This window comes from Pyrus communis, chromosome 13 (assembly GCF_963583255.1).
Source record: "Pyrus communis chromosome 13, drPyrComm1.1, whole genome shotgun sequence".
Classification (NCBI taxonomy): domain Eukaryota; kingdom Viridiplantae; phylum Streptophyta; class Magnoliopsida; order Rosales; family Rosaceae; genus Pyrus; species Pyrus communis.
This window is the reverse complement of record NC_084815.1, coordinates 14,491,551-14,517,533: the sequence shown is the minus strand read 5'-3', so window position 1 is coordinate 14,517,533 and position 25,983 is coordinate 14,491,551. Positions and strand designations below refer to the sequence as shown.

Here is a 25,983-nt window from a genome sequence, read left to right as displayed (position 1 = left end):
GCATTTGTTTTTTCGCCTTCCGGCATTTGCAATTTTCGGAGGAATTTCAATTCGAATTCCTCCGGCCAGCGGCTCCTGAGCTCGCTCTCTCTGGTGTAATCTCTCTGGCGTTGTGGCCCAATCAGGTTCGTACCGCATTCGCTGAAATATTAGGGTTTTTGTTTGGCTATCTGATTGTGGGATTTGTGTTTCTTCTGCCTGGGGTTTCAGAATTGGACAATGCAGCTGGAAATTGTGTAATTTTATAGGTGAGATTTTGAGTTGGAATGCATTTTGGGATTTTATTTATCATTTCTCTTGCGTTTTTGATTATTTTTTGTTGGTTGATGATTTGGGGTCTGTTTGGTTGCTGGGAAAATTGAGGATAGGATAAGGTAAAGGTACAAGGAGAGTAGTTATTTGATATGTAATTGTTTGATGTCAGCCAATTCTATATATTTGTGTATAATTATATATATACACATATATTTGTATGTGTGTTGTGTGCGTTCTAGTTGAGTGTGATTTTCTTATTATATAAAGTGTATATGAAGAAAAGGATCAATGCACTTCATAAACTTTGCTTTCTTTTTTTTTTGTCGGGTTTCTCAGAAAGCAACAAAGAGTTCACTTTGAGGCGTAGGTGAAGCGATTTTCAATATTTTGTAGCAGAATTCTATTTACATAAATGCTATTTAAGTAAAGTTGCAACGGAGAAAAATGATACTATATTGGCTGCACATGGTGGAAATCAATTAATTGTTGAATTTGGTATATGAAATTTTCAATCTTTTTGAAGTTATTTGATTACGTAGTTGGAATGCCATGCATTGCAATGGCTTGAAGTTATGAACTGCTGACTTTCAACTGAGGCATGGTACTTTTGATGATTCGTTGATTTATGCAATAATGGGACATGTGCATGACCTTGCATTAATTGTTTCTCAGGGAAATTACTTGATGGATTTTGTCTCCATTCTTAAGATTTTGTTCCTTACCAGTTACAGAGACTTATGTATTTTCCTGTTGGTGTATATGCTTTGTATTATTGTTTCCTTGTAGCTGCGTGTCCTCAATTGATAACAAGAACAGGACATTCCTGGAGATTATATCATGAACACTCAGTTAGAGTCTCAGAAAGATGAGAATGGGGGGTCAAAGTCACACAAAGATGAAAAGGAGAGGTGTGAAAATTTAAATGGGACTTCAACTGCAAATGCTGACCCAGCGGAAAGTTTCAGCAGCACAGTTGAAGGTAGTAAACTGTTTCTCTCTCTCTCTCTCTCTCTCTCTCCCTCCCTAGACCTGGAGTTATGTAAACAAAATTGGCCCCATTAAGAGTTCCTCCTTCTCCATGATTTACCAACTCTGTTTTCCTTTTTCAGACAACCAGATATTATCTTTGGTGGAGTGGTTAAACTTTATCGTCCCTTATTTAAGATTGCCATTGGATGCTACCGAGGAGGAACTCAGAGCCTGCTTAATTGATGGCACTGTTTTATGCAGAATTTTAAATAAGCTGTGTCCTGGTTCAGTTGAAATGGTATGACTACTGTTCTGTTTTGTTTGCTTATAAACATCTTGGTGTATAAATACAATTGTTAAGGATGTTCCCTTATTTTTATTTTAAATTGTATTAGTTCTGTACCGGTACATGGTTTTTTATGTTGCATTCTTGATTCTTGATTTGAATTGTTTTTCCCTGATTTAGGGAGGGAGTTCGGACCCTGGTTTCGCAAATGTCAAGAGGTTTCTGGTGGCTGTGGATGAATTAGGATTCCCCCGCTTTGACCTGATAGACCTAGAGCAGGTAGTTAAACTGATATTTCTTTGACTATTTCGGTTTTTAACCTTTTTAAAACCAGTCATGGATTATTTACGTCTGATTTCATAGAAGCTATTTTAACCTCAGCACCATCATGAAACTGAGTAACCTGGTACCTTTGGTGACATCCAATAAATTGAAACTAAGCATCGTGCGGCCAACTTGGCCTTAGCTCTATTATCCGCAGAGTTCTGGGTTTATTATATGTGGGGTGTATTTACCGAGAAAGAAAGCTTTTTCACTATAAAACCATATTGTATTTTATGTGACCAGCCCAATAACAATTCCTAGATTTGTTCAGACTGGATGGATTGTCCTGTACCAATATTTGGCGTGGGAAAATAATCCCTTTGGTTCCTCACTATTTTTGTCTAACACTTAACTTCCTTGTATCAATTGATGGTCTGGGATAAAATTGCAGGGATCTCTGGTACCAGTTTTGCAATGCCTTGGTGCACTTAAATCTTCTTTTGACTTTGGTTTTTGGGGAGAGAACAGTAAACACCTAACAAGGACAGGAAGTGATTTGTTGGAGATAGAATCTTTAAAGGGAATTGATCGTTCCCGAGGGGATATCTCAAAATTTGGACAACAATGTACTCAAAATAGAGAAGAGACACAAGGAAATTCAGTTGATTCAACATCTCAAGTGACAGGTAGGAAATCATAGACTTGTATGAACCTACATGTAGTAACAAATTTTAGAAATTTAATATCTTGGTTTGTTATGCTTTAGTATTTTCAAGAGTCTTTTATGGTCATCTAACTGGTGTGCATGAGTGAAATCACAAGTAATGGAACTCAACTTGGATTTTGGATTTATCTTGTTAAAACTTTAGGCAACTTTTTTCTCGGCTTTGCTTGAGAACATGATCAAGAAGAGCATACATAGATTAAAGTGTTGTAAGTCATTTAGGGGTAAAGTTGTTGCGTTACCACTCTAAAGTGAATAACATTTATTTAGAGATCCTCCCTGGAAAGATACTCTTTTCTATGATTTCGTAGTCATATAATTTTGTTCATGACGCTGGTCTGTGGTAATTTTTATTTCAATTCATATGCTGCATATATGAGATTTTTTATACTGTGTGCCATGCAGCATAAGTCCTTAATTGGATGAATCGAGGAGTTAGGGGGTAGGGTGTGAAGCTAGAGGTGTGAACTCTCTCTCTGGGGTACTTTTGTGGATACGTTAGTGCAACAACCTTATAAAGTTAGACTGGATGTTTGGATTGAAAGGGTGGCGGGTTGTGTTGCTTGTGCTGCTGTGCATATAATTGGATATGTTATTTTGCTTCTGTTGTTGCATATGTGCCGACAATATTGTTAATACATTACTTTTGTTTTCCTTTTCTCCCTTGTTTTCAGATCCATCAGCTGATTTAGTACATCATATTGGACAGCAACTGAAGCAGGGGACTTTTGTTGATTTTTCTGATGCTAAGATTTTGGAATCAATCAAATCAACCAGTTTAGATGTAATCTCTTGAACCTTTTTTCGTTCTTGTTACTTTCTTTTAGATGTACATATAATTATAAGTTGTTGCTGTATTTTAGTGAAACTTTAGTTCCATATTACAATTTTTCTTTGTTGCAGAATGCATCTACTCGATCACTTTTCAATGTTGGGCATAAGATTCTGGATGACAGTATTGACAGAAACAATGGTGATGTACCTCATGTATGGCAGTAAGAGGATACATGGACGCCATTGAAAGCGTTCATGCATATATTCACAGTTATAAATTTATGTCCTTGTTTGTGCTGTACATTTAAACTTGTATCTCTAATTATTATCTGTAATAAAAAATTTCAGCGTGTAGCATATCTTCTGAAAAAAGTCATGCAAGTGACTGAGCAGCGATTTGCAAATCAAGCAGTTAACTTGAGAATTGTAAATTCTTCTGCCTTTGTTTTTGTCAGAGAATATCATTTTCTTATTCTATTCATTAGTTATAAGGTTTCAATTTTTGGGTTCTTGTAGCAAAACAATATATATAAGGCCCGTGAGGAGAAGTATCTATTGAAAATAAAAGTACTTGAGACCCTCACATCTGGGACTGCCGAAGAAAATGAGGTACACTGAATAAAATAAATTTGGCTGTGCTTCGCTTTTTAAATTTATAATTTAAATTTTTTATTGAGAAAATTTAAATTAAAATTTTGGGTATTAATCTAATCGATCTCATTTGTTGTTCCTTCTTCCCATCTTCCTTTAGGTTGTTCTGAAACAGCTTCAGAATATCAAGGTGCAATTTCAATCTTTTATTCCTATCTTAAATTTACCAATGATGAAGCATTTCATATTGTGGATTCTTTTATTTCAATGACTTTTTGTGTCTTAAAACTCTTAGAAACACATGTATTTTTTCAATGTCACCACTTTTACCTGTTTTTTGAATATCTCATCCATTCAAATTCACATGCCCTTTTTCCTTAACATAATATATCTGCATGAATTATGAACTATGCGTGTGTTTTTGTATTGTATCATGGTTAGGGAATGGGTTTATTGTTCAATTTCCATGTTTGGTTAGTATAATTAGTTTGGGTTTTGCTTCCCATGAGCATCTAAATGCAAAAGTTTTTGCAAACACTAGGAAAGAAGTGGGCTTCCTGAACCAATTAGCTTTGACTTCATAAATGAGTCATAATGATGACCATGCCCTTATATCTGTACTTCTTTAGAAGTCATTGGTATCATGATAAAAAAATACTTACGTTCCAACTATTTCTAGAACTTTGGAATGAAAATAGCTATTTATCACTTCTTAGGAATCCCATTCCAAGGAATAGGTTCAAAAGTCTGGAAACCTGATTCTGCGATACAAACGCAGCCAATGAGTATATGACGTTGTGTAGATAGCTGTGTAATATGTGTAACATGTACACCAGTCTTGAATGCTTTCTTGGTTGACATTCCATGAAATATCACCTGTTGGGGAAGTTTGTATGATTTGTTTTTATTAATCTTCTTTCCATGCATTAAACAAATGAATTTCATCTCCACAAACTATATTTCTGTTTTTTATGTGTTCATACCTGATTTGGTGAAGATCCCGCCACTGAAATGAAGGATAATTAACTTTCTGATATTCTCATCTAAACTAAGAAAATGTTGATTAAATAACGAACCAAAAGACTCTCAGATATGATTTGTAAAATATGCTTTTATATGTAGAAAAAGGCAGGCGATTTCTAGTTCTTGTTTTAGGAAAATTTTATATAACTTTTATAATATGGTTATTTTTTCTTGCAGCTTGAGAAGTTTGATATAGAGGAGCAGAAAAAACTTGAGGAGGAGGATGCAGTGCGATTAAAGGAAGAGAAGGATCGCAGGGATTCACAGATTTCAATACTGAAACAGGAACTAGAAATGGCCACAGGTCGACATGAAAGTTACTGCCACAAGTTAGAGGCAAATGCAAAAGAAGCTAAACTTCAACTGGAAAGGAAGTTAAAGGAACTCGAGTGCATACTAACAGATTCAAAGCAGAACCAGAAAGAACTAGAGGCATCTTTGGAAAATGAATCAAGGAGATGGAAAAATAAAGAACGCACTTATCAAAGCTTCGTAACTTGCCAATCTGGAGCTTTGCAGGTTTGCTGTTATTAATTTAGTCTCTTAGACTCAATGTGTTGATGTTGATTCTACAACCTGATATGCTGATGATGCCTGACAGGAATTAAGTGCCACTTTGGAGTCCACTAGACGTGAAATCTTGAAGACAAAAGGCAGTTATTCCGAAGAATTTAATTACTTGGGTAAGACTGATAATTAATTTCTAATTTTTCTGTTTATTTGTAATTTTTTCTTGGGAAGGGTATCTCTTCACAATTTATGGCTTTCATATTGAAGGTTTGAAGCTTAAAGAACTAACAGATGCCGCTGAAAAGTATCATGCTGTTCTCAATGAAAATCGGAAATTGTATAATGAGGTTCAGGATTTGAAAGGTATATTATCAAATACAATTGTGTTATTGTCATATTTGGATTGATTTCTTGTTAGTTGATTATGATGCTTTTTTTTCTTCGCATGAAGGTAATATTAGAGTGTACTGTCGAATAAGACCATTTCTTCCGGGTCAAAGCCAAGGGGAAACCACCATAGAATATATTGGTGAAAATGGTGATCTAGTTATCGCAAATCCCTCTAAACAAGGAAAAGACAGCCGCAGGCTGTTTAAATTTAACAAAGTATTTGGTCCTGCAGCTACACAAGGTATTAATATCTTATATTGTACAACATGGATGTTGGCATTGATTTTTGTCATTACTATTGGCAAACTTATATTTACCTATGTCAACAGCGGATGTATTTTTAGACACCCAACCATTGATTCGTTCTGTCCTTGATGGATACAATGTTTGTATATTTGCCTATGGTCAAACTGGTTCAGGAAAGACCTATACGATGGTAAGAGTTTAAGTATGTTTTTGTTTTCTCATATCAACCATTTACATTATTCTTACCCATGTCTTGACATATTTTTTGTGTTGCTTCTAGTCTGGGCCTAGTGTATCCTCAACAGATGACTGGGGTATCAACTATCGAGCATTAAATGATCTTTTCCAAATATCTCAGAGCAGGAAAAGCTCCATAGCTTATGAAGTTGGTGTTCAAATGGTAGAGATATATAATGAACAAGTTCGTGATCTACTCTCAAGTGAGGGTCCTCAAAAAAGATATCCTTCATTTCGTTAATTTGTGTTACCTTTTAAAATGCCATGGTTGAGAAGTAGAATGCTTGCGTTGAGTAATAGTTTGCTTCATTCCTGATGATATTGATCCTATCTTCCTCACTTTGGTATTACAAAAGATTTTGTTTCCTTTAACTTGCACACACTGGGGATTTGGAATACTACCCAGCCAAATGGGTTAGCTGTCCCTGAAGCAAGCATGCATCCTGTTAACTCAACTGCAGATGTCCTAAAGTTAATGAATATTGGGTTGATGAACCGGGCAGTCGGTGCTACTGCCCTAAATGAAAGAAGTAGCCGATCTCATAGGTTATATTCTGAATACAAAGTTTTTTTAACAACATTATATTTATTGTCTTCTTCCATGCGACATGATTTTTAATCAATTAAAATGGTGCAGTGTTTTGACTGTTCACGTTTGTGGAGTGGACTTGAAGTCTGACACTTCTCTGCGTGGTAGTCTACATCTCGTGGATCTTGCTGGAAGCGAACGAGTGGATCGATCTGAAGCTACTGGAGATAGGCTTAGGGAGGCACAGCATATAAACAAGTCACTGTCTGCTCTCGGGGATGTGATTTTTGCTCTTGCACAGAAGTCTTCACATGTACCGTATAGAAACAGCAAATTAACTCAAGTGCTTCAGAGTTCTTTAGGTACTTGTTCAATTATTTGGTTTCATTCTTGATGAGATGACAAGGTCATTGTTGTAGTATGCAAGTTATGTTCTATAGCTCTTGCTATCTTCAATTTATGGATTGGTTATTTATTGATTTGCTTCTCTAACTGTAGGTGGTCAAGCAAAGACACTCATGTTTGTACAGCTGAATCCGGATGTTGAATCCTTCGCTCAGACTATAAGTACACTGAAGTTTGCAGAGAGGGTTTCTGGTGTTGAATTAGGTGCTGCCCGGAGCAACAAAGAGGGAAGATATGTAAGAGAACTTATGGAGCAGGTACAGAGTCTTATTATTTTCTTTAAGTATGTCTACCTAGATATAGTGTCTTTCTGCCATTTGGATTAATTTGAGATAAATTTCCATTGCTTTTTCAAATTAGTTCACTGTCTTGTCAAATAAGTAGAGGTTACAGAAAATTGAATAGGTCCTTATGATGCTGTTTCTTCGTTTCCAATGAAAGTAATGGGTTGTCAACTAGGAATGCTGGTCTTTTAAAAAAAGAAGATAAAAAAGCTCACTGACCCCGGATGCGGTTTAGTGCGAACTGTACGCACCAATGTAATAGATTTGCTATAATGAGCAGTTAAACTGCACAGGGAGTTTCTTTAATGCGAAGCGTTTCTGGCTTCACACTTAAAATTGGTGCTGAGAGAGCATCCTCCTGCCATGTGGGCTGGTGCCTTGTCAACTACTCGTTGAGAATAGTTCTAAAATGAACCTGCCTTTCTCTGGTTGGACGCCCTATACTGATGCTGTTTCCAGCATTGTCTCTGGGTTTATTTTCCTGGTTGACTGTTGAAAATACTTTTACTCATTGACTCTCTATATGATATCGGTTATGTTGATTGAAAGCATTGGTGCCGTGGAAGCTTATAGGAGGGGTTGTTTTCCACAGTTCATATTTTGACCTACCAAATCTGTTGGCTTTTGAGAATAAAACCTCAATGATTGTAGGAGGTTTTTCTTTTTTCCAGAATAAGGGTTGCATTCAACAGATAAAAGAAATTGACATGATCAGCTGGCAGGATGAAATATTGGGGTTGCAACAGTGCAAAGCTGACAAATACTGTATCCCCTCAGAACTTAGTCAGGAAATGCTTTTATTCCATATCTAATTATATGTTAAATCTTGCAGGTGGCTTCCTTCAGGGACACAATTGCTAAGAAAGATGAGGAGATTGAACGATTGCTGAGGGTCAATAGTAATGGGTTACACCGTGGCATGAGCTCACTAAGATATGCGTCTTCCTCTCCAAGAAGACATTCAATTGGGTCTCCTCGACTGAGCCAAAAGAGCCCAGGTAGAAGAGGCTCAGGATATTATAGTGATAAGCGTTCTGAAGTTAGTTCTCAGCTTTCAACAGATGACTTTAGAAATCGTAGGGAAGATTTTCCTCAGTCAAAGAATGGAGGAGAGGCAAATGATTCTGAAGGTAGTTCTCAGTCAATGGATGACTTTAGACATCATAAGGAACATATGCCACAGTCAAAGCATGAAGGTGAGGCAAAGCATTCTGAAGATAGTTCGCAGCAGTCAGCAGACAACTTTAGAGATAATAAGGAGCATTCGCCTCGGTTAAAGCAAAGAGGTGAGACAAAGAATTCTGAAGCTGGTTCTGATAAGTCACTAGATGACTTTAGAAATCATAAGGGCCATTCAACTCAACCAAAGTATGGAGGTGGAGGAAAGCATTCTGAAGGTAGTTCTGAGCAGTCAATAGATGACTTTAGACGTCATAAGGAACACTCGACTCAACAAAAGCATGGAGATGAGTCAAGTCAAAACATCACCGAAGATTTTGAGCTCATGGGCTTTGGTGAGGAAGATTCTGGGGAGAGATTAAGCGACATATCTGATGGTGGTCTCTCAATGGGAACAGAAACTGAGGGTTCCATGGCCAGTTTTATGGAGTTTACTCTTTTCCCTGATGTTACAAAACCAACAGAAAGTACAAATGCTGGAAATACAGAAGTCATGAAAACTCAAACTGAGAATGCTCAAGGCGAAAAGACACCATCCCAGCGCACAGTAAGGTGAGTTTCTCATTTCCTCACATCCTCATGTGATTGATAACGTGCTATTTTTTTAGTAAGATTAAATTCCCAAATTTTTGATGCACCGTTTATTGTTATATTTGTTACTTGGTCAAAGTTTTAAAAATTGAGTTCAAATTGAGGGTGATTAATTTGGAAATTTTAATATTTGCCCGACTCTCTAGTGATTAAACCCACTTCATTCCTATGAAACTAATGCTTCAATTGTTCTTTTTATCTGGATTCAAGGTTTGCACCATCTAAACTTCCAAAGCCATCACCTAAGTTGGCAGAAACAAAAGCTACTCGGACGTCGGTGATCAGAAGTTCCTCAAAGGTTTTGCCAAGTATGTATCTGAATCCTTCCGTCTACATATAACCGTTATGTTGTATTCAACCTTTAGACCAGCAGTGATTCATATACTTTCACCATAGCCACCGTAATTCTCCAAACCCCCGTCCCCGTCCCCCCTTCATTTCCTCCTTTCGACGACGCCGCTTCTCTTAACTCATTCCCCTAATTCATTTCAGGTCCTTGGAAATCTACCGCCGGCAGCAGCTCATCAGTGAGGTCTTCCAAACGCTGGCATTAAAAACTCACTGTACTAATGCGATTTTAATACTGCTCCTCCTATTAGGCTATTAGTAGTTTCCATTTGTCTTTATATTGAAAAAATGGCAACTGGAGACTTCAGACTTTGACCTTGTACTATATGTTCTAAACAATCAATGGTATAAAAACCTTCGATTTTTGAGATCTCTCCAAAAAAATTTTTGGTACAGTTTTACCATTTCTTTTCCCAATTTGAAATTTACAAGTATAGTTATCGTAATCCTCCTTTTTTTTTTTTTTTTTTTTTCTGTTTTCTCGCGTTTCAAGTTTTACGCAAAATCGACCCTACTTACTGGGATATGGTTTGGTTGTTGTAATTATAATGCTAGGCCTACTAAATGACTATGGTTTGTAATTGTATCCATAAAACATTCCCAATTATTTTCTTGCCTATATTTTTGTCTAGACTTGCTTAGGCATGCAATATTCATGCGCTTACAATATGCGTAAACGACATATTTATGCTTTAAAAATAAATATTATACCCCATTGTTATAACATCGGTGGATTGAACTGATTATATCATGTGACAGTGTTTTAATACTACAATAACTTTTCTATAATCTCAGTGCATTTCAATATTGTTTTGGTCATATTAGATACCTCTTTGTATAAAAAAAAATAAAATAAAATACAGTAAAAATTTATATGATTCAAACATATTAAATACATATTGAATACATTGTGAGGCTAAGTCTACCATCTTCTCATTAATGTAGATAATATCGTCTGTTCAGAAAGGAAAAAAAAAACCATAAATACGTCTAAGGAACTAAAGAAGGTAAACAAATTGAGAAAAAAAAAATTATGAGGTCTTCCTAATAGAAGTAGGGCCTATAGGTGTCTTGTCTAATAGAAATGATGGTACAAATATGTATTAAGAGTAATATTTTTGTAAAAAAAAATTAAGTTTTTCTTAATGTACCAAAAAAAAAAAAAAAAGTTAATTAGTTCACTAAACATTAAAATAAGAGGATTGATTAAAATTTCTTCTTCTTCTTTCTTCGATCCGTTTCGCTGCCATTAGACTGTCATGGATGAAGAGCTGGTTGGCTGGTCTGACCGCCGGAGAACCGAAAACATGAACCTGGAAGAGTCCAATTTCATCACCCTCCTTCAACCCTCTCCTCCTCACAAACTTGCCCCACCTTCTATTCAAAACGTAACTGTGGGAGCTCTTCCAATACCTGACACTCAATTTATGGTTTGAATTCGTATCGCAGTCGCGAAATATAACTCCGGCACCCTTGCTACCCAAAACTCCTTCCACAAACTCGGCGTTCCAGTAAAGCAACAGATGCTTCTGCGCCAAACTTTTTGTCTCCACAAACCTGCACGTGCTTCAGAGATCACCTGTCGTCAGGGTCTTCCTGATTTTCCACCTTTCTTCTTCCTCCTCCTCCTCCTCCTCCTCCTCGTGCTGAATATTGTTCACGTCGATCAGTAATTGTCTCTCTTCCTCCTCCTCCTGCTGCTCAGCCTCTTGCTTAATATTGATGTTCACGTCGAGTGGTAGTAATTGTCAACTTTCCGGATAACGGAAAGCAGAAGGGTTATGAATATCCACTGCTTCTCTCTTGTTGGTGAATAACGTCGAAGATGGAAACCCTAATGTCAGAGTTGTTGAAACTTTGTCAAACCCATGGAATCTTGGACTCAACTCAAGTAAATCCCATTTTTCCTATTTTAATCCAACTTTTGTTCTTATTTTTTTATTGCTAATTAACTACTAATTAGAAAGTAGTATAAACTGTAAATTTGAAATAAACTTTGGATTATGCAAATTGTAAGTTATTAGGGAAAGGGAGATCAAGGGATCAAACCTGCACCGAGATGCGTAGATATTATTGTTTTCCACTAGCAACAGTAGGGCAAGGAGGGTGTTCGCCTCTCCGGTCGTCAGAAATCTCCTCCTTAGCTCTTCATGGAGATTTTCGACGACTGGGGGAGCCTTTTATTGAAGAAGGAAAAAAAAAAAAAAAAACCCAAGTCAAAACGACATCATTTTGAACTTGGGAAAAAAAGAATAGTAAAATGGCAGTGTTTCACTAGTTCTGAAAAAATATAACAAAGCAAGAAGATCACTCGTCCCCCATTACACACACAAAAGTTGATATTGATTCTAGACAAACAATCAGGCATGTCATCGTAAAAGAATGATATTATAAGAAACAGTGCTTAAATCCTCCTTCAAATAATACGGTTAGTCCAAATCCTCCTTTGAATATTTCGAGTAGTCCAAATCTTCCTTCAAATATTTCAATTAGTCCAAATCCTCCTTCGGATATTACCGCTAGTTCACAATAAAGTGATGTCGCTAAGTTGGATGAAATATTTGCTAATCTTCCTACAGACGCTGGAGTTAGACCTTGAATGAGTGATTATAAGCCTAATTATCGTAAAACAATTCATAGACACTATCTACAAAAGGATCCTTGTCAACCTTAAACCAACAAAGCACCACAAAAAGTTACAGGGAAGGACAATCAATGTTTTATCACCCATTGATCTGATTTATTTGAGTGGTTGAAGTATAACACAACAAAAAAATTCTGCTTTATGTGAACAAAACAGGAGAAGTAATTCAAAGGTTTTTGGATCTTCAACATGTCTCCTATACAACTACTAGCAAACTTGCAAAGGCTCTTAAGAGGTTGTTTGCTACAACAAATTTGAGTATGAGGACCAGGTTATGATGGAGCTAGTAATATGAAAAGCTAAATGCTCTTAAAACAAATATTTTGAACAAATATCCTTAAATATTTTATGTTCATTGTTTGGCCTACCAACTTCAACTAACTCTTGTAGCCCTAGCAAAGGGAAACGATGATGTTGCCACTTTCTTTACAACGACTAGTAGTTTGGTTAATATTATTGGATTATCGTGTAAGCGTCGTTATGCATTTAGAGAGAAATAATAATAACAATTTAAGAAAGCTCTTGATATTTGTGTTCTTGAAATGAAAAAAGTGTTCAATCAAGAGAATAATCTCATGTGTGCTTGTAATATATGTTGAAACTGACATTATGGTACATAGTATTATTGTTATGTTTCAACTTGTGGTGGAGGTGCTTCAAAGGATTATTGGTGATCACAATGCTTTAAAAGGCCGTGGAGGGGAGGCGTGCCATGAATAGCTCCGCCTAGGCAAAAGTCTTGAGGCGTGATGCTAAGCTTTACGGGACTTAAATTTTTTAATAATATATAAGTATGTATATAATATAATAATTTGTAAAAAAAAAATAAAGAATAAAAAATCAAACAAGCAATCAAACTGACTAGCGACCAAAGTGAGATTAGAATGCTAAAAAACTTACTAGAATTTTGATACAAATTTGGTGGTGTGCAGAATTTTGAAACAAATTGAGGTATGAGATTGGGTAAAATTGAAATAAATACAGAATGGGGATTGAGTGAACTATGAATGGGAGAAATGGCTTTTTTTTCTTTTCTTTTTTTTCTTTTTTTTTCAATAAATGATAGTATCTACACTAACGGAGGGGACGAGGGGTAGGCTAAATCTTACAATGAGCTAGCAATAATGCGGTTCAAATTCACCTTTAACGAAAATTGAACCTAAGCCCACTCACTTGTAAATGAAGAAATATACCACTGGAGAGGGAGGGGCCCTGCTGGGGGGAACAAGGAGTCGAATTAGCTGCCTTTAATCAATTACACACACACATGAATCCTTGATAACAATATAGGTACTACACTAGACTTGAAAACAATTTCAACAGCAGATACAAAAAAGGTATAATGCATCTATCTCCTTTACTTGTCCGGTCGGTCAGCGTATTCAATCTTTGGAGCATCAGCAGCAGATACAAAAAATGGCCTCATGATCATGTCAAACTTATCTTATCCTAAACCCTGTTCCGAGGCCTCAGAACATCCTACATTCCTACTCCCACACAAGGAAACCGCTTTAACTTGGTTAAATCTATTCTCTCAAGTCTGGGAAAGAAACCATGGATTAACATATGCACATGCAGACTGTACAAAACTACCAAGGCTGCATTCCGTGGATAATCCATCAACCTAAACTTTCCAGATCCAAAAATTATGACAAACGCCGCATTTCTACTCAGGTTTCTTTGCAGATTCAGAATTTTCTTCCTTTTTAGACTTACTAAATGATCTTTGCGCTTCCAAGACCGGCATACATGCTTCAGTTGTTTTTCTTACAGTGTCCTTGGTTGCCTTGTCAGACTCACGAGGGCTCGCCAGCTTCTTCTCAACGTCTTCGAACTTGGCGGTGGCCAAAGGAGCCGTCCCCACGTTCTTGTTAGAACTGGGTGCGTCAATTGTGAGCATTGAAACCGCATCCCAGGCAGCATACCATGAATGACCACAGGAAATACACTCCAGCTGAAAAATGAATGAGAAAGTAAATTCCATTTGCAAGAAGGAAACAAATGATATAGCTGTTACAATCTAAATTACCCTTGAAACAACGTTCATGCATTAAGCTTAGGGACTGAAAAGCAAATGAGGCTACAGACAACCATGGCGATATCATCTTTTAGTGAAAAAAAAAATCAAATACTGGAAAGAGAACTCAATGATACTTTGCCAGAACCAGAAAAATTTGGTAGATAGAGATAATGTACAAACGTCTTTCATCCATCATCATCACCTACTTTTAGTCAGAATACAGCTACGTTTAGGGACTGAAAAGTATGCAATTCAAACTTTGAATGTAGCCAGCAATGCCGAACACCTTGGCAAAATTAGGGGCGGTACAAGGCAACATAAGAAACCAAATAGAACAACTGATGTAGTGATCACAATGTATAATTAAGCTGATCATAGGCTTTGATACACGCGAGATATCCAACGTTATAATTTAATGGGAAAAGTAGATTTGAGAAGCAAAATCAGTGCCCACCAACCCATAGTTGATGCTTGCCTATAGAGTCTAGACAGTAGGTAAGACTTTCAGATTACTCAACTTAACCCCTACTCCGCTGTTGGTATGATACCAGAGACATCTTTTCTTTTTGGTATTTTCGTCGGACATGGACTATTGCACACCAGACTTAGTCCTCAAACATTTCCCAACAGTGTATAATCCCAGTTTAAAAAGAAAAATGTAGAGGCAAAAGCAATTGCCACTTGCCTTCAGACTCTGGTTGGTGACCATATCATATATTAATCTCTATATGCACAAACCTGATAGCGAGCACTATTTCCTGCTTGAATAATGTCCCTAACTCCCACTTTGAACTCCGAGCATCTTGAGCAACGAGCATCAGTCATCTGTTTCACAGGCAAGAAATCAACAACGGGCACAGAACGTATATACTGCAGAGTGCAAGGTACTCAAAACCGACTACGGGTACAAATAAAATCACCTGCATACGCTCCCAATCATCAGGCTCCTTCTTTGCTCTCTCCACAGCTGTTAAACCCTCCTGAAATAAAAACCATGAAAGCAAGAGCAATTATAGTATTATCCCTTTTGCGTACACCAAGAGTTGGCCATTGCAACTACATCTTGTCTGATCATACATGGATACTCAAAACGTATCATGTCAAGAGGCCATACTCAACCCGGGGCAGAGGGAAGCACAGACGCATTTTATTCTATTCTCAACTGAGACCTTCATACAAAATGAGAGAAAAAGTGAACAAGTAAGCCTAGTCCCAGACTCCCATCTAAGGCATAAATACCTAGAGAATTGCTGAAGCAATCTTGACTCTACATCTTTCACCTGAAACTAATGTATTCATTCCACATATAAACATCCACAAAGTTACTCTTTAGATCTTATGAACTTTATCGAAAATATGCCAAATAAAAGAACAAACCAACTCGAACACACCTTAATTCAACAGAAATGAAATCGTTTACATGAATTTCTGTGCCCATAATAGGTCACCTTTCATTAAATTTATCTGTCTTGAACAAGTAGAAGTTTGTTTCAGATGACCAAATCGTCCCAGGAAATTGTCATCTTTAATGAAAAACTAGGAGCACTCATGAAAAAATTAGACCTCTTTAGATGTTATGAACAAATTCTTCACTAAGCATGTTTTTGCTTCCACAAAAGGAATTGAAGTTCCTTGATTTTAAAAGCAAACAAATCAACATGCAGAACCTAAAAGTTAAGAGTACCACCAATTTTTCTATGGCTATCTGCTTTGAAGACTAGTCGGATCTAAAGCTAAAAGTACCAACAGATTCTCTATGAATAACCCATTTCAACCCAAACACCCAAATATCAAACATATCCATGATCTTTCACTTTCCTCGACAAATGCTCCCCACCAGTTGAACAGCCTTAACAAACTTTTCTCTGATAAAAACCTTACATGGACATGAAAAGAAAGGAAGGAAAAAAAATGACAACATCCAAAGATATAAGAGACATGTGTCCACCCGTGCTGCTGGCATACATACTTCCATCCCTCCTAAATTAGCAAACAGTAAGTTAGGCTAAAAAGGAAGAATTAGTCTGCAAAGATGTTACAAATATGTCCAGTGAGACCAAAAGCAGCTAAAGGAAACTGAATCAGATCAAAATCGAATAATTAATCTTCCTTGAGAATCATCACAAAAATGAACCACCTATAAATCAAGCCATGATAAAGACCATACCTTTAACTCATCAGGTGACATGTTCACTATTGTTAAAGGTTCCAATTCTTGATTTAGCAGACGACGGGCTAGGAACGAATTTTTCTGCCAAGAGGAGAATAAATATAAGAACAAAACAAGGAGAGAAAAAAGACATTTGAAGAAGAAAATAAGGTCGGACCTCAAACAAACCAAAAATAGTGTTATTGTTTTTTTTTAATGGAAAAATGCATTGTTCTTTATAACACAGTTGGAAGGTCTTTTCAAGAATATGTTATCTGCACGCATATGCATGACCATGAGCATACAAACATACAGAACCTTCTGACCTGGAGATTGAATCCCAGTTGCCGCAACTTCTGGTTATACTTTAGGAAATCAGAGGAGAAAGATTCATGCGAGGCCTTCTCTAGAGAAGTAACTGCACGAACAGCATCCTCTGGCCAGAGAAAAGACGTGTTGCCACTCTGAATAATACAGTAAAGTTAACAAGTGAGTTATAACATCTCCGATACTCCACTCCTGATTTCCAGTGCACCCCCTTCGTCAAACAAACCAAAGGATAAATATAGAGCTGCCAAACTGAGGGTGAATTGCATACCTTGAGATTATCCTGAGATCCATTCCCAACTTCTGTGGACTTATGGTCACTTTCATGATCATTATCATCAGAATCAGATTTTCTCTTTTCAACACCATTCGTGGTGTCAGCAGAGTTGCATACATGGTGCCGAATATTTTGAAGAAGTTTCTCCATCCATCTGTCACGTACCGTGTCTCCAGTTAGTGCCATGGACTTGGCTAAAATGGAATGATATTCTGGGTTACTTGTTGAGCAGCTTCCAGGTGTTTCAGCTTTTTTATTTTGGCCAGGCCTAGCAGTTGCTTCTTCCACCCTAGAAACGTCAAGGGGTGATATATTCTTTTTAATCTGACCACTTTTAGTCTTCAAATGATCATCCTGATAACCAGTGTTATCTGCAATCTCTATATCAGGAAGTTCTCCCAATAGTTTAATAGTTTTCTGAACTAACAGGTCAATCTCATGTTGCTTATCCTCTTCATAGTCTCTATCTGTCAGCTTCCAGAGTTTTTTCCCTTGGGTATCATACACCTTTTGCACAATGAAGCCAGGATGCTGTTTACGACTTGGCAGCTGTTTGTTTAATGGGACAAAATGCACCAAACATTTATGCATTACAGATTCTGCAGGAACCTCATCACGATGGAAACTATAAAACAACTCCCTTGTATCAGTTGACTGCCAGTTTCCCCCAGCTTTTTTCTCTGCCTCTTCAGGACGATAAAACCACTGTCCTAATACCATCATGCTCCCACCTACAGTCCTACTTATATCCTAATTAATCCCCAGTTCCAGCAGTCAGAAAATTAATGATAAAGTCATTATGAATATGGAGTTGAAAGAGAATAACTGCTTACAAAGAAAAAAATAGAAAGCAAATCTGCTGCCCATAACTTCACAATAACAAGAAGCCACCAAAAAGTTTAATAGAACACAGACCACCATGTCAAGAATTTCAAGGCAAAATATTTGAGCAAAAGGTATATATATTTAAAGGAAAACTAACGAAAAGTCCGAAAAAACTTTAGTTTTAATGAGAAAGGACAAACAAAGGTGTAGTGAATAGTACCAAGGAAAGTAAAAATGTGGTTTTTCGTTAAAAGTGAGCAGTACAAGGAGTGTTTCGTTAAAACTGCCTATATTTAAATGGTCAAAGGTGAGGACAAAGTGAATCACAGGGTAAAAGTGAATAACAATACATGAAGCAATCAACATGCTTATCACCACGCAGTTAGCCTGTATTTGAGAATGTCTGGATGTATATGTAACCCCTATATCTTTGTTATATCTATACATGTCCCTTGGCCACAAAATGCACACCTGCTAATAGTTTAGTTGTTTTCTCAACGTGATCTTAAATCAACATCTACTATAAGAAAAGTAGGTGACCCGATCATGGAAACCTTCATCATATAAAAACCCCTATAGTTAGTTGTTTTCAACCAAAAAGATATCAAATTTTCACCACCTTACTTACTAAAAAGTAGCCATGTTTCACAATCTGAACAACTAATCATAACCTGAATTTCACTTCTGATCTACTATAAATTTTAGAAACTTGGGCCTCAAGTAATGAAACGCAAATACATTGAACAATGTGAAAGGCAAAATGTTTAAAAGAATAAAAAATAATATCCATAGACAAAAGTGATAATATGATTTCATAAAGCAAGTACCTTGATAATTGCCACATAAGGCTTTTGTCTTGTATCCTCAGGAGTTAGAAGAACCGGATCCTCCTACAGAGTGACTACATGATCAGCGTGAAACATTAAATGAAATAAACGAACTGATACCTCATATGAAAAATCCAGAGGTATTCAGAACCTAGGGTATATGAATCAAATAAATGAACTTTTCAAATCTAAACCACTTGAAAATTATATATACACAAGCACCTGTCACACGATATCAACAACAACAGCAACAACAACAAAGCCTTATCCCACTAAGTTGGGTCGGCGGTATGAATGTTAGAACGCCATTGAGCTTGGTTGTGTCACACGATATCAATAAGGGGAAAGAAAAAAAAAAAAGGCAGTACACAAAACCATCAGGTACACAGAAGTTCAAGTGACAACAACATTTGTCAAACATCCTGAGCATAAAGCTATATAGAAATATTACATTAACATGAAACACTTTATGAGAATTATTTCTGCATGTACAAAAGCATCCATTATACCAACAGCAAGAAACAGAAGGAAGAGATATTCAATGAAAAATCTTTACATAGACACGTAATTTGAATTTTTACAGCATCTTCTTGTCAAGGGACAAGAAGAGTATGGCTGCTGGAAACTCAAAACACAGAAAGTCTATAAAAAAAACACTCAAATCTGAAAGCTTTCATGTATCCAGAGCTGCACCCATCCCATGTTTCCATAGCAATCAGCTGAGGACCTATTTGCTTCAACATCTGGTTCAGAATCCAACATGCAAAATTACTTTTACACTACAAATTGCATGTAGAAATTTATCCGGGAGGGGAAACATATAAAATGTCCAAAAACAAAAAAGGGAAAAATAGGGGCTGTGTTTATAGTAATAGACAAAATTTCCAGAACATTCAATTGCCTCCCTAGTCACAAGAAGATGACAACAACGTGTTTGTCTGCATACAAAACTCAATCATTCCCTCTTTGGAAAATTTGACAGTAAATTTGTCGCAATTCTATCATTTCTTGAATTGACCAACAAAGGGACAGAGAAGTTCCAAAAGTAAATGACACCACAATGCCAGCTTAAACAGCAACATTTTCTAAACAAATAAAGTGTAAATTTTTCCTACTGTGCAGCAATGAATCAAAACCAACAAAAATTCCACCAAAAAGAACGAAACGAAAACCCAATTCACCAAACCAACAATCAAAACCAAAAATTTCAAGATACACAAAAACAACAAAGTACCCAAAATTCACAATTCTAATAATTCTGCAATTTGAACAAATTAATCAAACAATGCCAAAAAAATCAGAACCCTAAAACCCAACCAACAAACACAAAATCACAAAACCCGACCAGAAAACGAAAACTGACCAGGTCAAATCGGTTCCCGTCGTACTCAAACGCCTTGTAGTGCTGCCTCCGCCCCCTTCCCTTCCCGGAAAGCTTAACCACCTCGCCAATCGGCTTCGCGTCCTCAATGTGTGGCTCCTCCTCCTCGTCTTCGCTGCCTGATGCTGTTTCGGCCTCTTTCTCCTTCCCTCCCCTCCTCTTCTTACTCTTCTGCTTCTCTTCCTCCTCCGACTCTTCGTCGTCCCCTTCTCGAATCTTCACCTGCTTCCTCTTCCGCGACGACGTCTCCCGCGCCGTCTGCTGGTGGTTCCGCGGCGAGACGTCGTCGTCTTCGTCGTCGCTCGTAGAGACCTGCGCGAACCTCCTATTCCCCATTTCTTCCAGGCGAAACGCTCCGTTTTGGTAACCTGCTTGTCAAGGGCTCGTCTCTCGCTCTCTCTGCTATGTCTCAGACCAGGGAGCTCTGAGGACGATGACGTGGGTCGTTGCGGTATTTATCCGGACGCCATTTGGGATGCGAAAACGGATCCGTACTTTGACGGAATATCGGATTTGCACTGTAGCGACTACTTGTATATTGGAGAATATACGTGGGGGTTCGTTGGGATTAACACCGAGAGCAAGAAATGAGTAGGGTGCGCATTTGGAAACGAAAACCAAAACCAAAACATGAATTGAATCGCATCGCACCGAACGGTTTGGTTTTGCGGTTTTGAAAGAATTGTAGTTTCAAAATCGAACCGTTGCAAAGAAAACAGTTTGGTTTCGGTTTTGGGTTTTCAAAACCGCACCGAAACCACCATATATTTTGAATGTTATGTTTTAACTTTTAATTAGTTCAACTACACTATTCGAATCACCATATTCATCTCTCTCTCTCTCAAAACTCATCTTCATCTCTTCCACAGTCGACATCAATTAGATTTTTTAATTTGGTACGTTTTCTAATTCTATCTCAATTAGATTTTATTACATAAGTTTTTATTTTCATGTCATCAAAGCCGCCTCAAAGTGATTTATTTGCGATACTTCTATTCATACTACCATGCATCACAAAGTATTCACAATTTGATACAAGTCATATTTAATTTTCCATTGGTTTCCTTGATGATGAGGGTTGATCACGAAGGTGCTTCTCTTGCGAGAGCAGCTTATTTGTCAACCTGCATACTGTCTAAAGAAAAATTATCATAAGACAGAGGTTTATAATCAACAAGCTAGAATTAATAATTTCACAGAACTTATACGAGCTTGTTCAAATTTTATGCAGTTTTGTCGCTGTTTTTTGTTGCAGTTTTGCTGCATTGTTGTTGTTGTTTTTGCTCCAAGTTCATTAATTAATATATGAGGAAAATAAGACCGTCTTATGCGTAAATAGGTGTATATTTTAAATTGTATATATATTTTTTTTCTAAAAAACCGAATCGAAACCGTTTGAAACCACACCAAACCGAACCAAACGGTTTGGTTTCATTTCGGTTTTGGCTTCAAAACCGCACCAAACCGCATCGCAAAAAATTTTGGTTTCAGTTGCGGTTGCGGTTTCACTTGAAACTGCATCGTGCCCACCCTTAGAAATGAGGGTGCTCTCCTTGCTTGAGAGTTGTACCGATTGTACCCTTATCGTCTTTTTATTTTTTATTTTTTTAACAAAGGATAATGTGATAATGTGGTTCAAATTCGTATTTGGCAAGAATCAAACTTAAAATCTCCCACAATTATACCCTTATCATCTTGGATGTACAATTCATTAGCACAATATTTTCTATATCTTTTGTCACTACTACAATTTAGTGGTATTTCTCTTCACTTGTAAATGAGGAGTTTTAAATTCGAGTCTCGCCAATGGTGAATTTAAACCACAATATTACTAGCGGAGTGTATTTTTGCTCACCACCATTTAGTATGGTGTATGCTCACCACCTTATTAATCACCGTTAGATGAGTATGAATTTCAAGATTCGTGTAATAGATAAACACAAATCTCAAAATAGAAACTCATCTAATGATAATAAATAGGATGGTGAGTAAAAATGCTCCCATTACTAGCGCCCACTTGTTAACAAAAATTTGAGTAAAAATAAAATAATAAACAATTGTTAGATTACTAACATGATTTAAAACTAATACTGTAATACGATGAGTTAGTTGTTTTTCTGCTTGATAACTATTTTGTTTTTAAATTTTATTTTTTCACATTTTGTGCTTGTGAATGGAAAAATATCCGACATAAGGAAGAAATGAAGAAAAGCAGAGGAAAAATGGTAGACGAGATAAATAAATAAATAAGGGTTACACAAAAAGCAAATAAAAAAACTATTTCAAGTCGTTTTCACTTTGAAAACTACAATAAAAAAATACAAATAATTATCAAACGACTCCTAAATTTCTATCTTTGTCCTGCTTTGCTTTATGTCTCCTCCTAGTCGACTCGGAACAACTCAGTTGAATAATTCAGTGGGTTCTTATCGTGCAGCAGGCTTCATTTCAGGCAAACTCCCTTCTCATTCAATCAAAAAATCAACATGCTATTTCATATCATTCGAAATTTGATCTACCGAACTACAAAATTATTATGCACTCCTGGGCCATCGAAAGGGATTGTCAAATCAAACTGATTTTTCGGATGTTATTGTGATCACTGCGTATAGCAATCTCCTTCAAACTTGTCCATGATTTTCTCCTCCGTTTGTTTGACGTGCTAGTTATGTTTTCAGCTATTGAGGTGGGACTGCTATCAGGTTCAGCTGGTTTCTTGGTCGCCGAATTGTTTCTCCTTCTCTTCTTCCCTCCCAACAACAAAGCAATTCCAGTCTTCACCGTTGGAGTTGCAGGAGTATCCACGCTAGGAATCTCTATGCCTGCTGAAGGAGCTATTTCATTCGCTCTACTAACCTCGCCTTCGCCAGCAGGAGTGTTGACTGCAGGAATCTCTCTGCCTGCGGAAGGAGCTATCTCCTCTGCTTTACTAACCTCATCACCTGCTGTGATCTCCTTTAAGTTGATAAACTTCTTGGAGATGGACTTAAGTTTCAGATTCGAAGTTGTTTTGGCCTTAGGGGGGCATATCATTTTCATATGTCCATTCGGAGTCCCTCTCTTCACATTCCGGTGTGAACAGAAGTGGCATGTATACACTACATTGTTTTGAGAGAAATTAGTAATCTTCTTACTTCGTTGTCGTACCTTTGCTCTATTTTTCTCAATTCGAACAGTGCAGTTGAAGCCAGGCTGAAGAACTGTTTCACATCTGCAAAATAGTGAAACACTGATTACGGGTCTGTACCTTTTAATATACTTTATAGTATCATTCATTTCAAAATGTATGTTGTCCAAAATTATAAAACCTACAAGGCTACAACACACATTACACGCATCCAAAGACAAATTGATTCCAATAATTTTTTTCATGTAACGTAATGGCTGACACATTTCAGATTCGAAGTCATGGGACTTAAGCTCTATGCTTATCTCAAAAGCACTTCAGTTTGTTTGAAAACATACATTCAAGGTGACATAAAATCCAAAACACGTACTAATCTCTTTATTTGTGTTGTCACTGTTGTGTGACACTCAGTCAGATTCATGTTTCATGCCAATACAGTATACAATGCAAAATGAGTTAAGCGGCAAAGAAAACCCTGCAATTGCAGGTCGTGAGAACTTTGTTAGGATTTTATCTATTCATGGGTTAACCAATAACATTATGGCACAGAATGTTGGGCGGTGATGCTCAACACGTACATAAAATGGGTGTAGCAGAGATGAGAATGCTTCGTTGGATGTGTGGGCACACGAGAAAGGATAAGATTAGGAATGAGGATATCCGAGGTAAAGTAGGCGTAGCTGAAATTGAAGGAAAAATGAGAGAAAATTGGTTACGGTGGTTTGGACATGTGAAACTAAGGCCTACTGATGCTCCGATTAGAAGATGCGATTACGGGATAGAGGTTCAGGGCCTAAGGGGTAGAGGAAGACATAGAAGGACTTTGGAAGAGACTCTAAGAAAAGACTTAGAGTACTTGGATCTAACGGAAGATGTGACATAGAACCGAGCGCAATGGCGTTCTAGGATTCATATAGCCGACCCCACTTAGTAGGAAAGACTTTGTTGTTGTTGATGGGTTAACCAATAACAACCTTTCTGAAAATTTAGAATAAACAAACATGTAGTTGACTAGGCTTTCAGGTTAGACGAGTCATAATCCTATTCTCTCTCCACCTTTCGAGCCTAACATTCCATTAGATGTTTCTTAGTTTATATATCTGACTTTCGATGGTGAATCCTAGATGCATGTTGTTCCCATATAACTATGTAACAATTAAGAATTTCAGAACTCCAACACGTTTAGCTACGCGACCAGAAATGCTACCCCCATTGCCATGCTAAATAGTTTCAAACCTATCCAAACCAATAAGATTTCCATCTTTAAGGTGTACTAAGCTTAATCAAGGTGGAATGTAACTTCAGTACGCATCATGATTACAATCAATTATCTTTATGGAATGCAGGTATGGTTAAGCTAAATACGAGGTTGTATTATGAAATCAAATAGAAGATACACAATCCCATGACACTCAAGACTCCCTTATAAAGTTACGCAAGTCAATAATGCCTGTTATAGCTGGATTGGTTTGGTTCATTTTGGTAGAACGAATCTATCTCATTGGTTTTATAAATTTTTATTGCAATCCAATCCAAACGACTTGGATGGGACTAAAGCGAACAGCCTGTTTTCTTGTTTCTTTTTCTCCACAGACTTGCCACATTCAAAGAGCTAATTTTGTATCAGGGACAAATTAACTACTACAAACTATGCAAGCCTCTTAACACCGAAAACTATTAACGAAAGCAAGTGAATCAACAGTTGCACAAACTGTCAATCACAAAAATATTACAATGATCATATGAAACCAATAGTTCACAATCCCACCTTAACAGTGAGTAGTTCATGATCACTTTCTAACAGAAATTCAAATCTTCCACCATTTTTTCACAACCAATCCTACAACATGCAAAACCCACAAAATTGAACTAAAAAGGCAATTAAATTTGCAATTAAATCCACTTATAACCACACCAAATTCAAAGACAATAAACCCTCCTTTTCTTTTGGGGTTTTTCAATCAAAAATCTAAAGATTTTTTGCATACCTCTGGCAAGGGAAGAGAGAAGGTTCAGGGGGCACACCGATGGCCTCTTGGGCAACAGCCAAGGTGCGCCCAAAGAATGCACCCAGAGAAGGAACAGAAGCCTCCGCGCCAGTCCACACAGCGAGTCTCTGCAAGTGCTCGAGCTTCAGCGCGGCCTTGGCATTGATGGAGGAGCCGCCCTTGGTCTGCTTTTTCCCGGTCAATTCTTCTCTCAGTGATATGTTATTGGTAGACGCGAATGCGGTGTTTGGCGCCCTCTGAGCTCCTCCTCCTCCTCCTCTCCTACCCATGGCGGTGCTTTGTTTTGGGGCGTTTTCTCTTTGGGGAATTTTGTCCAACAGTTGGACTGCGCCGCTGCACGGTTGATTGATTTGATTTATTGGATGGATGACGAGTAGGATTTTTTCCCTCTTTCCAACCCCTTCTGTAATCTCTTATTTGAATAATTACGGTTAACCACGTTAATATTTTATGTTAATTTTTTAATAGCCAGAAAAAAAACAAAAAACATTTTATGAAAGAAGATAAGAGAAGGAGATGAGAATAAGGGTTGGTTTAGTATTGTTGTGCTTTGAAAAAAAGCTACTTCTGCTGTGCTGTGAGAATAAGCAGCTGTGAAATAAAGCAGCATAGTGTTTGGTAAACTTTTTTGTAAAAGTGCTTTTGAAAAAAAAAAACAATATTATAATGTTTGGTATACTTTTATGTAAAACAGATATGAAAAAAAGCCGATTTTTCAAAGCTGGGTTTTGCAGCTTCTTGTTTTTGGCTTTTTTTTAACCCAAAACTGTGAAAAAAAGCTAAAGCTGAATG

The 25,983-nt window shown here is 37.2% G+C and overlaps 3 protein-coding genes across 4 annotated transcripts; 1 reads left to right on the top strand and 2 right to left on the bottom strand.

The window, feature by feature from the left end:
* The first annotated feature begins 584 nt into the window (after positions 1-584).
* On the top strand, positions 585-9,974 carry LOC137712649 (kinesin-like protein KIN-14J). The gene is made up of 21 exons (XM_068451765.1): positions 585-1,234; positions 1,365-1,522; positions 1,691-1,789; positions 2,226-2,460; positions 3,173-3,282; positions 3,402-3,485; positions 3,621-3,698; positions 3,789-3,881; positions 4,024-4,053; positions 5,064-5,405; positions 5,488-5,569; positions 5,664-5,759; positions 5,848-6,027; positions 6,116-6,222; positions 6,313-6,491; positions 6,651-6,815; positions 6,907-7,160; positions 7,297-7,460; positions 8,320-9,218; positions 9,468-9,565; positions 9,750-9,974. Exons 1-21 carry the CDS (start codon positions 1,093-1,095, stop codon positions 9,809-9,811), a joined length of 3,657 nt encoding a protein of 1,218 aa, XP_068307866.1. The 5' UTR covers positions 585-1,092; the 3' UTR covers positions 9,812-9,974.
* A 3,517-nt stretch (positions 9,975-13,491) lies between these two features.
* On the bottom strand, positions 13,492-20,615 carry LOC137713066 (ASI1-immunoprecipitated protein 3-like). 2 transcript variants are annotated; one of them, XM_068452308.1, is made up of 8 exons: positions 20,038-20,612; positions 18,675-18,737; positions 17,017-17,772; positions 16,745-16,882; positions 16,437-16,520; positions 15,190-15,249; positions 15,008-15,094; positions 13,492-14,203 (listed from the first exon to the last, which is right to left on the bottom strand). In XM_068452308.1, exons 1-8 carry the CDS (start codon positions 20,389-20,391, stop codon positions 13,916-13,918), a joined length of 1,830 nt encoding a protein of 609 aa, XP_068308409.1. In that variant the 5' UTR covers positions 20,392-20,612; the 3' UTR covers positions 13,492-13,915. The 2 variants fall into 2 exon arrangements, with proteins under 2 accessions (XP_068308409.1, XP_068308410.1); XM_068452309.1 differs by lacking the exons at positions 13,492-14,203; positions 15,008-15,094; positions 15,190-15,249 and adding an exon at positions 15,256-16,249 and having other exon boundaries at positions 20,038-20,615.
* A 1,656-nt stretch (positions 20,616-22,271) lies between these two features.
* On the bottom strand, positions 22,272-25,562 carry LOC137713806 (uncharacterized). Its single transcript, XM_068453163.1, has 2 exons — positions 25,171-25,562; positions 22,272-23,266 (listed from the first exon to the last, which is right to left on the bottom strand). Exons 1-2 carry the CDS (start codon positions 25,458-25,460, stop codon positions 22,621-22,623), a joined length of 936 nt encoding a protein of 311 aa, XP_068309264.1. The 5' UTR covers positions 25,461-25,562; the 3' UTR covers positions 22,272-22,620.
* Positions 25,563-25,983: the final 421 nt, after the last annotated feature.